The 15382-nt window shown below is 43.4% G+C and overlaps 1 protein-coding gene across 2 annotated transcripts; it reads right to left on the bottom strand.

The window, feature by feature from the left end:
• Positions 1 to 125: 125 nt before the first annotated feature.
• HPS1 (HPS1 biogenesis of lysosomal organelles complex 3 subunit 1) lies at positions 126 to 14793 on the bottom strand. Of its 2 annotated transcripts, none has more exons than XM_081954278.1 (19): positions 14382 to 14793; positions 13728 to 13844; positions 13102 to 13239; positions 11427 to 11569; positions 10524 to 10632; positions 10159 to 10319; positions 9837 to 9948; positions 7164 to 7256; positions 6829 to 6898; positions 5947 to 6011; positions 4862 to 5029; positions 4590 to 4769; positions 4274 to 4341; positions 3406 to 3531; positions 3195 to 3259; positions 2472 to 2617; positions 2236 to 2349; positions 1588 to 1670; positions 126 to 1138 (listed from the first exon to the last, which is right to left on the bottom strand). In XM_081954278.1, the coding sequence occupies exons 2-19, from the start codon at positions 13842 to 13844 to the stop codon at positions 976 to 978; spliced, it is 2121 nt and encodes a 706-aa protein (XP_081810404.1). In that variant the 5' UTR covers positions 14382 to 14793; the 3' UTR covers positions 126 to 975. The 2 variants fall into 2 exon arrangements, with proteins under 2 accessions (XP_081810404.1, XP_081810405.1); XM_081954279.1 differs by having other exon boundaries at positions 14288 to 14387.
• Positions 14794 to 15382: the final 589 nt, after the last annotated feature.

The raw sequence follows: 15382 nt of genomic DNA, 5'->3' as shown, positions 1-15382 counted from the left end.
TTTTTAAAAAAAATGCCCCCAGGATCTATGCCTTCAGGGATAAAGGCCAACTGATGCCCAACATGCATTACAGTCCTTCCATTGCTTAACTTACATTAAGATTGACACTTTTTAACATTAGTCAGTCACCATGCAAAAGGAAATATTTTTAATAATACAATTAAAGTTGAACATAAAGATAACATAAAGATAATTGCAAAAAAAAAAAAAGACTGAACTGAATGTGGCAGTGAAAGAATTAAGGGTGTGATAGCTGGGGGAGGGGGCACTGGGGTATCCCAGCCCCATCCATTGGGACCTTGAGCATATACTTAATTTGCTTAAGCATTAATCTTGGGCTGTCTGGGCCCCATAGGCATTCTTTTAAAATGCTTAAAAAACCAGAATGGTTGCAATTTAGGACTCTCGTTGGATACGTAGACACTTACAAAAAAGATTTTAAAAACTGAATTGGAATGATCTAGCCAGGGTGGTGGACAGCACTCTCTGTATTTCGTAAGAGGCCTAAAATGTTGTATTTTCTGCTCTAAGTTATTCTATATTACATTTCTCAAGTTTAGGATAAATATTTAATGATAATGAAGTGCCTAACAAAATGAGGCACTATACTAAACATATAAGTTTACAAGCTGTGCCCAATGAGCTTCTGTGTCAAAATTCTGATGTGCAGTTGCAAGAAAGGAAGTCTTGTACTACAAGTTCTCCATCACAGGTTCACACCAAGGGCCAATGCTATATCAGCAGCTGTGCTCTGACATGAATCACTTTTGGTATCCCAAACAGAGCTCTTTGATGTTGTGAAGGAAAACAAATGAACACGTTGATCTCCTAGCTCTGAAAATCCAATGGAGGTCAAGTAAAAACATTGCCCAAGTTAGACCTGTCCCACTGAAGTAAAATCAGCAGAGACCTGAGATGCAACGTAGTCCAGAAAGAAGAAAACAGCCAAATTGCACTGAGTATCAGTTAAGCCCTCTAAAGCAAGGGGATGCGTGTTGGCTCCCAGAGTTGCTGGGCCAAGCTGCGTGCCTGCTGGATCATAAGTTCATTTGGCATGACGCCCAGATGGATGGTCAGCAGCTCATAGCACTTCACCACTTCATTGGCATGTTTCCTGCCAAAATAACGGAGCAGTTTCCTGTATGAGAGAGTCAGAAAATGGGTAAATGTGGGTGGTTGTGGAAAAAAGTGAAATCAAGTAAGTTCTACAAAGTCTCAATGGTCCTTCCAGCAAAAGACAAAAGCTCTGCACTTCAACTATCAAGAGGCTTAGAAAAATTTAAAATATAGCCATACAATTTTAGGCAACTTAAAGATCTCTCCCAATGTTATGCAAAGTAAAAGATAAAGTTGCAAGAATATTGATGGTCACACCACCTTTCAACTTCATATCACACAAAGATAACCACAGTGTAGGTTTAGATCTAACGTTGGAGGCCGCACATTTCAAAGTTGTGAATTATACCATTGCTAAGAGGAAGAGATAGTAATTAAGCTGTAAACACTGTCCTTTTCATCTAATCACAGAGCTTGAATCAAATCCCTTCTGCGTCCATCAGTATCTATGGAGTCAAAAACCTTGCTTACCTGTAATAATCACCTGCCAGTGTCCCAATGGGAACTGAATCATCAGAAAGCACTGGCACTTCCATAACCTCCAGCTTATATCCCTACATGGAAACAGAAAGAAATTGTCAGGGAAAAGATGTTTTGAACCAAAACAGATGTATGGATTTTTAGCTCCTGGCTAAAGAAGGCATCCTCATCTTAGTTCTTGTCAGAAAGCCTGGACTAAAGTCATCAGTCTGTACTATCTTCCTGTCGTCAGTACTTAATTGCCACATTAGTTGTTCATCCCCAAAGCTGGGAAAGGCCAATACCTCATCAAAGATGAGTAAATTTGGCTTTATTGGTAGGCATCTGAAACACCTGCAATAAATCAGGAAGGGTTTCTGATTCCAAATTGTTTAAGCAGCAGCAGGAGAAAAGCAGACTCTCCCGGGCCATAAATTATACCAATTAAATAAAGAAACTAGGAGTAGCCAGTTGTGGATTTAATGGGGAAGGATTATGAATTTGATTTGGGTATACCAAAGCAAATCTCAGTAGATCATTTGCACCACACTCTGAAGAAAGTGTCTTCAGCTTCTGTATCAACCTCTTTTATATACTAAGTTGTAAAGTAGCATCCTTCCCCTCCCTTCTCCTCTGAGCTCCAGGCTCCTCCACAATTACCAGCTCGTTCTCAAACCAGAGGAAGTAGGTACAATAGTAATCTCCATCCCGGACCATCAGTGTAGTGTATCCCTTCTGCAAGAAGCTTCGCGCTAAAGCCACCAGTGACCATACCTGTGGACCAAAGGCAGAAAAAGGAAGGTAAAAGTTTCCTTAAGAGTCAGCCCAAACCTCACATTCAAAATCTCCCATTGAAATTATGTCACTACAGACACTTGTCGATCACCTAACATTACCTTCTTCTTTATAAATTGAAGTAGAGGTCCTTTGCCTAATTCTGAAGAAGATTCCTCTGATATGCCAAGTGATGGAGCCACCATTTGTCCTACTGTACGATCCACATAGATGAAATGCACAAGCCCTGGGAAATTTTCCAAATATGTGGATGAAAGCAAGTTAAGAACTTGGTTAAAGATAGGCATCTTTTCCATTTTGGCCATGACCAGCTCAAACAGTAGATTTAAACGTTCACTCTCTACAACAATATTTAGGCACTTCATATATTTTTTGGAGTCAAGAGCCCAATCCCTATTTTTTTAAAAAAAACAGAGAATTGAATGAATCAGAGCTATCATTTAATTTCTTTAGACTTTAATGTTTGTCTAGGAGTATGGGTATTTTCTTGCTGTATTTCTGTTATCCTTCAAAAACATAATTTTTTTTGCTCTGTTCCAAAACCTGAGAACTGTGCTCTTCTATTCCTGTACTGCCACATGCCTACAGCAAGGGAAACACTAAATGGGTTTTGTGCATGTGAAGATGGAAAAGAAATTCTTGTTCTCAAGGCTGTTTTCCCAAGAAATTCCTTGCCTGCCAAGGTTGCTTGGCAAAACAGTATTTTGCGCAGTGCTTCCCTCTCTCTTCTCTAGAGCCTCTCTATTTCCCTATAGGTCATCCAGCATCCCCCACCAAAATGGAAAGATGGGAGGAGGGGGGAGGGTTAAACATCAAAGGATATGACACCATGGTGACATTACGCTTGCTCTTCACCAGTAAGAAGTCTTTCCAGTCTTGGAACTTGTCCCTGACAATACAAGGTGGAGAAAAATAAACAAAATATTAATGTTGCTTATGCATACAAGTCATGGACAACAGTATTTGGCACCTACAAATCCTGCAACCCACCAGACTCTCCGCTGCAATTTCATCTTTCTGCTCCTTCTCACTCACTGTGTGAATTGCTGCACCCGTTCCAGCAAGTTCTGAGGCAGGCCTTGGGCCCCTGGAGATCCAAGGAAGAGAAGCCGGTACACAGCACACAGCTGTCGCCGGACGTTGCAAAATGCCTGTAAAAGCCTGAAACAAAATAAATATCAGTATGTTTTTAGAACAGCTCTCACTCTAAACGTCACACCATTTTTTTTTCTACAATTACTTTTTATAAGGAGTGTATCAGCAACCCAGGAAAACTAATTATCCATATGGAATTCTTTTCCTTTCCTAATAGTTGAGTATGTTTTCTGTATATTTTCTTTGCTACACAAAATTATTAGCTGAAGTACTGCACTCTTTAACTGGACAAAAAAAATCTCTTGCTTTGTTTAAATTATAGCATTCCAATTTTAAGCTTTAAACTAGTTTTCATCTGCTTCTTACCTCAGGAAATGGTCTCCTGACCCTCCAGTTTTTAACAATCTTAATCAGTTGGAGCTCTGAAAGCAACAAATTGCCCACTCCCTGCTTATTCTATCTTTTACATTTTAGTTCTCGCTATATGCTTTATATAATTTTGAACCTCTTTGTTTCTTCTTTGTTAATTCTTTGAAACAAGCTATCTATTCTCAATACTCACAGGCGCAAAATTTAAATGATCCCATAGATCAGGGGTGTCCAAACTTGGGAACTTTAAGACTTGTGGACTTCAACTCCCAGAATTCCCCAGCCAGCATGGCTGGCTGGGGAATTCTGGGAGTTGAAGTCCACAAGTCTTAAAGTTCCCAAGTTTGGACACCCCTGCCATAGATGTATTCTGCTTGACTGGATGAATTTACTTGTGCATTATCCGTCAGCAGGTGTGATAATTTTGACTAATACTCACTCCAAGGAAGTCCCGGGCTCACTTCGAGATGAAATTTTGTTCTTTAACTCCTGCCAAGTATTCTGTAACTGAGGGACATTGAGAAACAAGTGGCATTCAGAATCCATTGCACAACAGAGTTCAGCTCCATTCTTACCTAGGTCTCGTGATCAGTCCCAAAGCAAAGTGGGATCTCAACCACGGTAAAAGGTCTACTCAATTCTATCCCATGCTGAAGGATTAGATTTTATCAGTAATTAGCCCAGCCCTCCTTATATTGAGCAAAAACATCCACTAACACTACTTGTTTTTTTGTGTAGATGAATTTAATTCTTACCTGTGACTCTTGCCCACCCAGCTTCTTCACAAATTTGTCCATTCTCTGTCGGAGCTCCAAAAATAAAGGCTGAGAACGCAGAGGTTGCCGGCTCTCCTGTCCCTCTTTCAATTTCTTCTCTATCATCAGGATTCCATCCAGCAATTGGTAGAGAGAAAGAGCCACCTGGGAACTGGGGTTCTAGAAGGCAAAGAAGGTGGCCATTTAAAGGATGGACATTCAGGAACCACCACTCGGAAGGTATCAAATGAACGTCTATGGACTCTGTTCACCTTTGTGAGGAGTACCAGCAAGATGCCTGGCCAGAGTGAGAGGCAGTGCATTGTGTGTGGCATCATGGGGCAATAGCCTTCTTTCAGGTTGACATCCAGAAATATTCTCCGTGGGTTTGTAGCTTCTGAGGCTGGGGATTCTACAATGTGCAGCATATCCTCAGCCAGCTAGGAAGAAAATGTACAGGTGTCATGGAATTAAAATAAAATGAACTGCCGTATATATTGAGATTAATGTTCCAAGACTTCTTGTTTCATTATGATTTAAGGATGTGCCAAGATAATTTGCTATTGCTTTGAATTTGCGGTGGCAATGTAAAGCAATAGCTCCAACTACTGACAATTTGAAGAAGCAAGCAGGGAATGTGTGGAGAGCAGATCACGAGGAGGCACATATTCGTCAGAACTGAGTTCTAGGGAACTTCTCCCTCACACTTGAATAGAACACTTACCCAGAGTTCGTTTGTTTGTTAATTAGGATGAGGCAACTTGTTCAAAGCTTAAATGATTCTTCCAGGACAAAAAAGAATTGGGTTGGAGGATGCTTATCTGGGTAGGTAGAGTATCCATCTATATTACACAAAATGGAAGTTGTGTACTGTATCACAGAACAAGCCTCCTAAGATCCTCTAGGCAGGAGGATTTTCTATATTGGTTGAAGATTATGGAGATTGTAGCCTAATGTATCTGGGGGATACCAAGCCTGGGAAAACTACTATAAAGAAAATCCCTTGTTATCTCTTTTGTCTTGAACTCTTTGATTCATTATAGAACAGTCCCTAACCTCTCTCCATCTACTACTGATGAGTTTCTCTATGGCTACATTTTATCTTTAGTGGAGTTTTACAGAGTTCGAGAGATTTTATTTTATTCTTTTCTTCATATGGGGGACAAAAGATGAACGCAAGCCTATGCTAAAGGCTTGGCTTTCAGAAAGGACAGTGGGTGGACGGTACCCTAAATCATTTCTGCTTTGGTGATAAAATAAGTGAAGGTTAGAGAAAAGTGTAGGAAAGAGTAAATCCCCAAAAGATGAAAGAACAAAAATGGATTATAACACTACCAACCCTGATCCAAGTACTTACCAAAAAATCAGCAGAATTTACCTCTCCATCGCTCTGTGAATCCACACCCTCAGTCCAGGCACTTCCTTCAGATAGCACAAAAAGAAGAGAGTCTAAGAGTGCTTCCGAACAGAGCCTTCTTATATTCTTGTCCCTGCCTCAAATACAAAATTTTACTGTCATGTTCAGTCACAATCATCTTCCACTTGGAGCCTCTGTGTTCTCACGTTTTCTTTTTTCCACAAAAGTCCATTAAAAATAAATGTGGAATAACTGCATAATAACTACTGATCGATGGTCCTTATAAGCACCCAAGATACCCTTACCTCCAAGAATGGGAAAGAAGTAAAAAAGACAGCAACTACCCTGTTTCCCCGAAAATAAGACCTCTCTGGATAATAAGCCCAATCGGGCTTTTGAGTGCATGCGCTAAAATAAGCCCTCCCCGAAAATATTGCAACACAGCAGCAGCCATGAGGTGACCACGTTCACCGCCTCTTGCACTTCAAAAATAATAAGACCTCCCCAAAAATAAAGCAGTGCTTATTTCGGGGGTCAAAAGAAAATAAGACCCTGTCTTATTTTCGGGAAAACATGGTAGCACAAGAGATTTTGACCATCACTATCTAACCCAAGCATCTGGAGCTATTCCTATCCCTTTTTCCACAGGTTTTCTCAGCTTTAGGACATTATTTTTCTAATGTCACAATAGTAGTAGAGCTCTGTCCCTAGCAAGCAAGCAAGCAAGCAAGCAAGCCAAGATAATAGCAGATGCCATTTTACTACAGCCAATTAATATGCAACCCATTTCTTCTGAAAGAGTTCTACTCAGAGCCATAACAGAATGCCCCTCATTCTCCATAATCTCATCTCAATATTCTCCACAATTGATCCCAAACTCACCCGTGCTCTGTTGGCTAGGGGAAGCCTTGGGGGTGAAGAACTCTTCAGGCATAGAGAGATCATCTGCTATCTGAGGGAAGGCGGAAGGGAACTGACTCAGCCAGAGCTCAACATGGCTTCCTCCCATATGCCCCTGAAGATAATTCTTATCGTGTGCAACAGAGATTAACCAATCCGGGCAAAGAATGGACCTCATACAGCTCGTTCCAAACCTTAGAGAAGCTTTCTTGTGTTCTAGCTATTCTCATTTTTGAAACCCAGTCCACATCCAGCATCCAAATCCCAAGACACATTAAGTATATGGAAGATCGGACCAAAGACTAACCAGTACTCACCTGCTCTTCAGAAGTGCTGTGGTAAAGGGGACTGTTCACTGGAATACTCTCACTGCTTTGAGGTCTCTGAAGACTTATTTCTCCTTCTATAGGCTGAACAGACAGGTTTGGCATCAGCATCCAGTGCCACTACAAAAAGCTATTTTTCCAGTGTTTAATTTCTCACAATGCCTAATCATAACTTAATTTTGTAGCCCTGTGGGAAATTAAAATAGTAGAAAAGCATGGGAAAATAAGCATTTACAGGAGCTAAGACTGTAAATAGAAATTGTCACACTCATCCCAGTCTTCTTTTAAAGAGCTTAGGATAACTTATATTGATTACCGTATTTTTCGGAGTATAAGACGCACCTTTTTCCCTCAAAAAAGAGGGTGAAAATCTGGGTGCATCTTATACACTGAATACAGAATTTTTGGCCTACCGAAACCCCTTCCATGTGGCAAAAATGGACGTGCAGAGGGTTTGGGAGGCTTGCAAAGTGCTCCTGAGGGCTGGGGAGGGCAATAAATGGGCCATTTCCCCCCAGACCCCAGGAGCAATGTTCCCTCTAATTTTTTTTCAGTGTGAGCAGAAAAGTATAGTGTTTGAGCGGCACATTTTCATGCCTGAGCACCTGAATTTTTTTCACAGATGTCACCTAAGACAACAACTAAATCAGTATTATTTGAAATTCAGTTATGTTTATTCAAGGTACCTGCTTAATTAAAGGTGTTATATAATATCAGTATCACTTAACAACGCTCCTGCTTAGCAACCAAAATGTTGGCTCAGGAACTCTGGCATTGAAGTGTGCAAGTCTTAAAGCTGTCAAGTTACAAGATCCTTGCACCCCTAACCTTTTAGGGAAAAAAACCCCAGGGGTCTTCAAACCTGACAGCTTTAAGACCTGTGGACTTCAACTCCCAGAATTCCTCCTCCAGTTATGTTGCGGCGACATCATTTCTGTGGATCTGCTCCATCTTCGGTTTTTTTCACCGGGGGCAGGGCTGCCGCTGAAGATGCTGACGAGCCCCCGCCGCCACCAGAATAACTGCTGCCTCCTCCTCCTCCTCCTCCTCCTCCAACAGCACCACCACATTTGCTGCCCGGCGCTGCAGCTGAGGTGAAGCTGCCAAAGCTCCCACTGGCGCCCCCGCCCATGGCAGCACTGAGCTGGGCCCCGCATTACCCCTGCCACCGCCTCCTCCGCCTCCGTGCTTTTGAGAAGCCATGAGGCCTTTTTTCCTGCTCCCGCCCTGTCCGCCGCCTCCCTACTGGCTCCCGCGGCCTCATGGCTCCTCAAAAGCACGGCAGAGGAGGAGGGGGCAGGGGTAACGCGGGGCCCAGCTCAGGTGCTCGGAGCGGAGGGGGAGGTGCCACTGCCATGGGCAGGGGCGCCAGCGGGAGCTTTGGCGGCTTCACCTCAGCTACAGCGTCGGGCAGCAAATGTGGTGGTGCTGTTCGAGGAGGAGCAGTTATTCTAGTGGCGGCGGGGGCTTTGGGGGTTCACTTCAGCCGCAGCGCCAGGCGCAAGCAGCTAGGACTGGCTGCCCACAAAGGACCTCCCCGGGCTTGCTTTGCTGAACACGGGGCGACTGACAATATTTGAGCGGGCGCGGCTGGCAAAAACTACCGTCAGTTGCCTCGTGCTGATCAAAACAAGTCCGGGAAGATCCTTCGCGGGCGGCCAGTTCTAACCGCCTGCAAAGGACCTCCCCAGCTTCCGGAGCCTGTGACAGTAGAAATCACTTCCACAGTTTGTAACTGCCGCGCGGTGTTTTCTTGCCACATGCGTGGCCATGCAGCCGTGCACCTTAGAGGGAACAATGCCCAGGAGTATTCTACAAGCCTCCCAAAGCCTCTGCATACCCTTTCCCCCCCAAAACAGGCCATTTTTGCGAAAAACGGGCTCTTTTTGCTCGTTTTTGCCCCCAGCCCCCAGAAGCACTCTAAGAGCCTCCCAAAGCTCTGCATGCACACACACCCTTTTTTTTTATTTGCAAAAAACAAGGCATGCAGAGGGTTTGGGAGGCCTGCAGAATGCAGAAACTTTTCTTTAAAATTTACCTCTTCAAAATCATGGTGCGTCTTATAATCCAGTGCGTTTTATAGTCCGAAAAATACGCTACATCTTTCAACTTCATTTTAGATAGGTGGAGTGAATATCAATGACATTTACAGCTGTTGAGGATTTGAATTAATTTCTGAATTGTAGTGCAACAGCCTAATCATTAATTAACAATGTCATTCAAGAAAGACTCAAAAATTCGGGCATTTGTGCAAATCCCATAAAGCCAATGCTGTTTAGTAATTAAGATAGTAGAACTGAAGAGAAGCTGATTTAAGTTCATTCTCAACCAAAAGAGCTCTCCAGAAGACTTTTGATCAGTCACTATTTTGCAGCCTAATTCTTTTTATTGTTAAGAGAAAAATGGAGAAAGGAGTGCTTATGCATGTTGTCTTAAGCCTCCGAAGGAAAAGTGGCATATAGCTCTATATCCGGCACATAAATATTTATAAGAATAAAAGTTCTTAATTCAAGATCCCTAGCATAGAATTCTGTTTCTACCTATTTCTACTTTGGCATTCCATCCCAAAACAGTTGTCAAAGGGATTCTCAGACCGGGAGGGAAGAAGAGGGTGATAAACCAAGAGATTCTTATTCCCTTTATATGGAATGGTTATTCCTTTACCTGGGCAAGCACTTCAGGAACAGGCTGGTCCTTAAAAGAGCTGGGATATAGATCCTGCACAATCAGGAGCAGAGTGAGCAAGTCAGCTGGTCGCAGAGAGCTGGCATTCCGGCTGGAAACAAAGCGCCCCCGAGAAAAAGAATGTAATTGTTAGGGAAGCCATATACTAACTTCCCAAAGGGACAGAGAAAGCAAATTGGAGGCCCAAAAAATGGGAAGTATCGGAGGAGGAAGCCCAGGTAGTGGGAAGCATTACACATTTTGCTGGGAAAAGTGGCACCTGCATTAGACCGAAGATGACTGACAAGATCTAGGATTTTACCTGGAGTAAAAGGCAAGTAGTTTAGTGTGTATGAGCAGGAAAGCATGCACTACTTCATGTCCAGCACGTTCAGTGTTGCTATTGATGTACTGTACAACTTGCCGCTCCAAGAATTCAATGCACTGTTCACACAGTTGTGGGTGGATCAGCCGCTCTACAGCCTGATAAAGATGAACAGAGGGACATTTATATTTCAAGAGCATCTCCAGTCCTACCTCTGGAGCTTGTGGGCCTTTGAATTCCCCTGTAGTACATAAAGTACATTTCTATTCCTCTAAACAAATGTAGGATAAATGCCTTCATCCCATCTCCATTCTTAAAGTGATGAATCTTACAAGCATTTCAACAACCCCACTCTACTTTACCTCTACAGCAAAACTCTGGTCTTCCTCACGCAGCTGGTTATAAGTCTGCAGCAAGCTCTGAAAAAGCCCCCAGATGTGAGCTCGTTGTTCAGTTTCTACTGGGCGAAGTCTAAAAGAAAAAAAAAACCCAGCCAATCAGCTGAGTATAGCCACCGCTAATTTTCCCTTTCATCACCTTCCCCTCAATACTTTGCCCCCCTTTGGTCCCCCTTTCTATCTACATCTAGTCATCCTTAACCCAACTATTCAGTCTTCCTTAATATATCTAGCAATACAACACAGTTCTTGATACGTACTATAAGTATACAAATCTTTAGGTTGCTGTCTTTGCCTATCAATTATAAATAATGCCAACTTTTCTGTCTCAGAACCTTATGACCAACTTCTAACACATAGGTGATATGCATTAGAGAATCTATTAGATTGACTTTCATGAAGCTGCTGTTCCCAACACGGAGTACCTGAACATTACAATGCCTAGAACAGCCATTGGCTAGACATTTGTATTACAGCAATGGTTCTCAACTGTGGCAACTTCAAGACATATGGACTTCAATTCCTAGAATTCTCTAGCCAGCCTCCTGGCTGGGGAATTTTCAGAGTTGAAGTCCAAACATCTTAAAGTTGTTAAAGTTGATACGCATTTTATTACAGCAGTATGGCCAGGATTATTAATGTGCAACATTTATACAAGTCTAAATTCCAAGAGTGACAAAAATGAAAAAGATCTTGCCCTCACGTCACTTAGCACGATTACACAATTAGCTTAATATTAGTAGAGCTGAAGAACAAAATATAAAGAGCATGTTGATATTCCATCCAAGAAATGGATGTTCCATTCAAGAAAAGGCCACAATGAAAAATCCAGCAAAACAAAAATCCCATCTTCGCCCAGTCACTCACTCCCGATGGAAGAGGTGACTGTCCAGTGTGACTAGGCCAAAGTGAGCCTCAGTTATTCTTCTGAGCACATAGAGCTGACGGCGCAAATCATCCTCACTCTCACGGCCGTCTCCATTCATGGCAATGTACAGGCACTCGCCAAACTGAAAAACAAACAAGACACACCTACAGAACTGCCACAGCTACAAGGACAGGAAAATAAAATAAACAACATACTACTGGTAACATTTACCATAAAACTAACATTACCTAAAAGCCCTTTTACTGCTCCAAAACTCTAAGCACATTTTTATTTTTAAATGTTTGAAGTCAAAGGCAGTTCATTGAGGGTTCAAGTCACTGAGCTCACTTTAGAGAACATTGTTTGACACATCAAAAAGTGTCCAGTCTACAATATATTGTTTCCAGGGTGCATTTGGCTCGTGGTTGACAACAAAATGACATTTATACATTATTTTTATAAAAACCAAGTTTAGTTTCAAACATTGAAACCAAAAGATAAGGAAAAGAATGCAGATAGTTCAGTGATCACTCATTTAGCAACTGTTCAAAGTTGTGACATCATTGATTGAGAGGATTGTTTCTCATAGGTGTAGCCATTGCAATGTCCCATGGTCATATGAAGACCATGAGACCACGATGCCAGCACTTGGCAACCAGCTCGCATTATGATGGTCACATCCCATGATCATGTGATTGCCATTTCTGATCTTTCCTGCTGGCTTCTGGCAAAGCCAATGGGGAAGCCAGCAGGAGGTTGCAAATGGTGATTATCTGACTGCATGTGATCATGTAGGATTTGCCTAACAACAGCAAATATAGCAAATAGCCCTGGACAGCCAACTTTAAGAAAGCATGTATTCAACATCCTCCCACACCAATTAGCTCTTCAAGGAAGATGTTAGAATGAAGTTATTTAAAGTGCTTCCACGCAGACTTTTCCCTTGCTCTGCAAACAATTAACAACCTATCCTGCATTGCAGGCAAGAAATCCCTCTTGGAAAGCCCTCTCCTCCCTTCAAGTTTGGATCTAAGAGGAGTTGAACTATATACAAATCCAGCTGAAGGATGATTCTCTTGGGACGTCATATGCACATTAATGGAATCATGTGCTTTCGATATCCATGGCACCTAAGTTAGTGATTAAAAAGTCAAATTTGGCTTGAGGCCACAGTCATGAGGCTATGACATCCTCATATACAAATCTGCCTCCAGCTGAAAGACTCAGAACTGAGAAGATTGAGAGACTCCCCAGCTAAACTGTAGAAAAAAATCTGGTTGGCTCTCCTTTTTGACTGAAATACTCCCCTAATTGTGGCCAAATGTTATGTGACCTAATGTTTATAAAAACTAAAATGCAATTCACATAAGGCGGCCCCGTGTCAGGGAAAGATATTGTGATCTTTACTTATTGCTGTTTTAAGTTATATTGTTTAATACCATTTTATTGTTATTTGTTGATTGATTTGTGGCTTCTCTTTAAAAAAAGTACAAGTTGTAGAGAAGATTCTATTTTGCCTAGAAACAAAACCCTTTTGGGAGAAGGGAGAAAATATTACTTCGAAACTGGACGGTTCATTTCTGTCCTAAAACAAGTGGCACATCCAGAAGATATTTATCCTCTTTTTGTTAGAAGTTGACCAACTACTTGTAATACAGAGCAGTGAATAATTACCATATGCAGCACATAGAGATGCTTGCCATTTTCAGCAGAGAAGCAAGTGTATGTGTCTCCTAACTTTTCTAGCATAGTTGCACAGGAGATGATTATGGGGGCAAACAATGTGTTGATGCTGTCTTCCACAGAAGGTACCTGTGAAAAGAAGGAAAACCAGCAAATATTCCTGTCTTCCGATTAGCACACATATCTTAGACTAGCAGAAACCCAATAACCTTCCAAAAAGTTAAAACATGATCTCTTAAACAGGAACATGTAACTATTAATGTACCTAACCACATTAGGCCTTGCACGGCAGACCAAGAAGCAATATATCAAAAGTTTACAGGGCCACTACTCCTTTCTTGAGTGATTTGGCAAGGCTTAAAGGACCCATTGTGCTCTTTAATCCCCTGACCTACAAAACATATGCTGTAAAAACAGGCCTGAAAACATTTGACTCCATCTACTTGCATGGGGCTCTGGGGCCTGCAAAAGCTGGTAGGCTGCCATTTTGGCATCCAAAGAAACCTTAGGTACACTTGCTCTAATGCTTCAAGAGTTACAATTTCTAAATGGAGCTGAACCCAAGAGCATCAATCTCCTGCTCCGGCATTTGTACTAATTCTCTCTTCAGATCTTACTTCATCACCGTTCTGATCCTGGATTCCAAACCGCTGCTGTAGGATTGCCAAAAAGTCCGGATCTGCCCAGTAGAAAAGGACTTCAGCACCCTCACTGGAAATGAGGACACACTTCATCTGTGAAGAAATACAAACACTCAGCTTTCAAGGTGGTTACCTAAATTTAGTTCCTGTTTATGAGGAGTTGAAAAACAAAGAAGGAGGAGGAGGAGGAGGAGGAGGAGGAGGAGGAGGAGGAGGAGGAGAAGGAGAAGGAGAAGGAGAAGGAGAAGAAGAAGAGTCCAGTTTTGGATCTAACAAGAAATAGCAATCAACCAAAGGGGCAGTAAAAATAGTAACCCCTGAAGAACGGAGCCTTGGGGTCAATAAGCAAATTTAGCAGCCTCTATAATGTGGCTATCGGATGATGGTGCTCCAAAGGGAACTGTCGAAAGAAGGAAGAGCCAAGAAAGAGCCTCTTCTCCACTGCTTCGTACACGGAAACGAAACTTGTTTCTACAGTTGGCAGAGGAAGAAGGGAAGGGAAGAAGCGACACCCAAACACCCCGATGGAAACCCACCGGGAATAAGCGCCAGGATGTCGCGGCGATTTCCCCGGAAGGAGGAGAACTTTTTTTCAGGCCAAGACGGGCCCGTCGCGCCGAACTGCCCTACCTTTCCCGTCCTGGGGACACGCCTCCAAGCGAGGCAGGGATCTGCTGCGGACGTGGAGCCGCGGGGTCTCTTCAAGTGCGTAAGCTCCGCAGGAGGAACGGCCCTTCCCCAAAGCGGGTCTCATCCGCTCCAGACCAACTTGTGTAAGACAAGACGAGCCCGAGCGCCGGCGGGCGGGCGGGCGGGCGGGCGCGTGACTCTGCCTTCTGAAACCGTAGAAAGCGCGGACTCAGCTCCGCCTGGAGCCGAGAAGGCTCGGCGCTCCCGCCCGCCTGCCGTTGCCGCCCTTTGGGCGTTGCTGTTTAGGGGTTCGGGGTTTTGTTTGGATCAAACCGGCGGCGAGTCTGTTAGGCAGATGGCGGAGCGGAAGGAAAGCGCCACTGCCTGGCCTGTTTCCTCACCACTCGGTTGGCTGCATGGCCGGTGCAATGAATCGCGCCGCTCCGCCTTTGAGGGGAGAAAGGGCGGGGCTCTTCGCCAAGGTGCCGGCGGGATGGAAGTTAGTTATCCGCGGTGAAGAGGGCCAGGCACCCCCAGCGACTCCTCGGTCCAGAAGGGCCGCAAAGGCGTTTGCCCAGCTGCTGCCTTTTCCCTGGGGAGGGAAGGCAGAACTCTCTCTCCACTTGCAGGCAGGCGGCTGCTTCTCGATCTCCCCCAGCAAATCCTTTCTCGGTTGTGAGATGATGTCGCGGGCTTTCTCTCTTCCCCAACCAGTATCCGTGGCACGCTTAAATCTGTACTGATGTCCAAGCAGTGTTTCCCCCACCAAATTTCTCCAAATTTAGCCACGGATGCGCAGCACCCTGATAAGTTTCCCTGACCGAAGTGAAAAGCAAAGCTTCGCTGGTCAAAATGCTGCCAAGTGAATTCTAGGAGATGTGATGACTTTGGGCTTATGGAGCCACTTTCTCCTCTCTGCGTCCTAGCCAGTGCCTCCCAGAGTATCTGCTTTAAGTAGTGAAAATCCATCAGGAATGATCAGCATCTGACCAGAAGTAGAG

Source organism: Natrix helvetica (genome assembly GCF_964273705.1).
Source record: "Natrix helvetica genome assembly, chromosome: 5".
NCBI classification, from domain to species: Eukaryota; Metazoa; Chordata; class Lepidosauria; order Squamata; family Natricidae; genus Natrix; species Natrix helvetica.
This window is presented reverse-complemented; position numbering and strand designations above follow the sequence as displayed.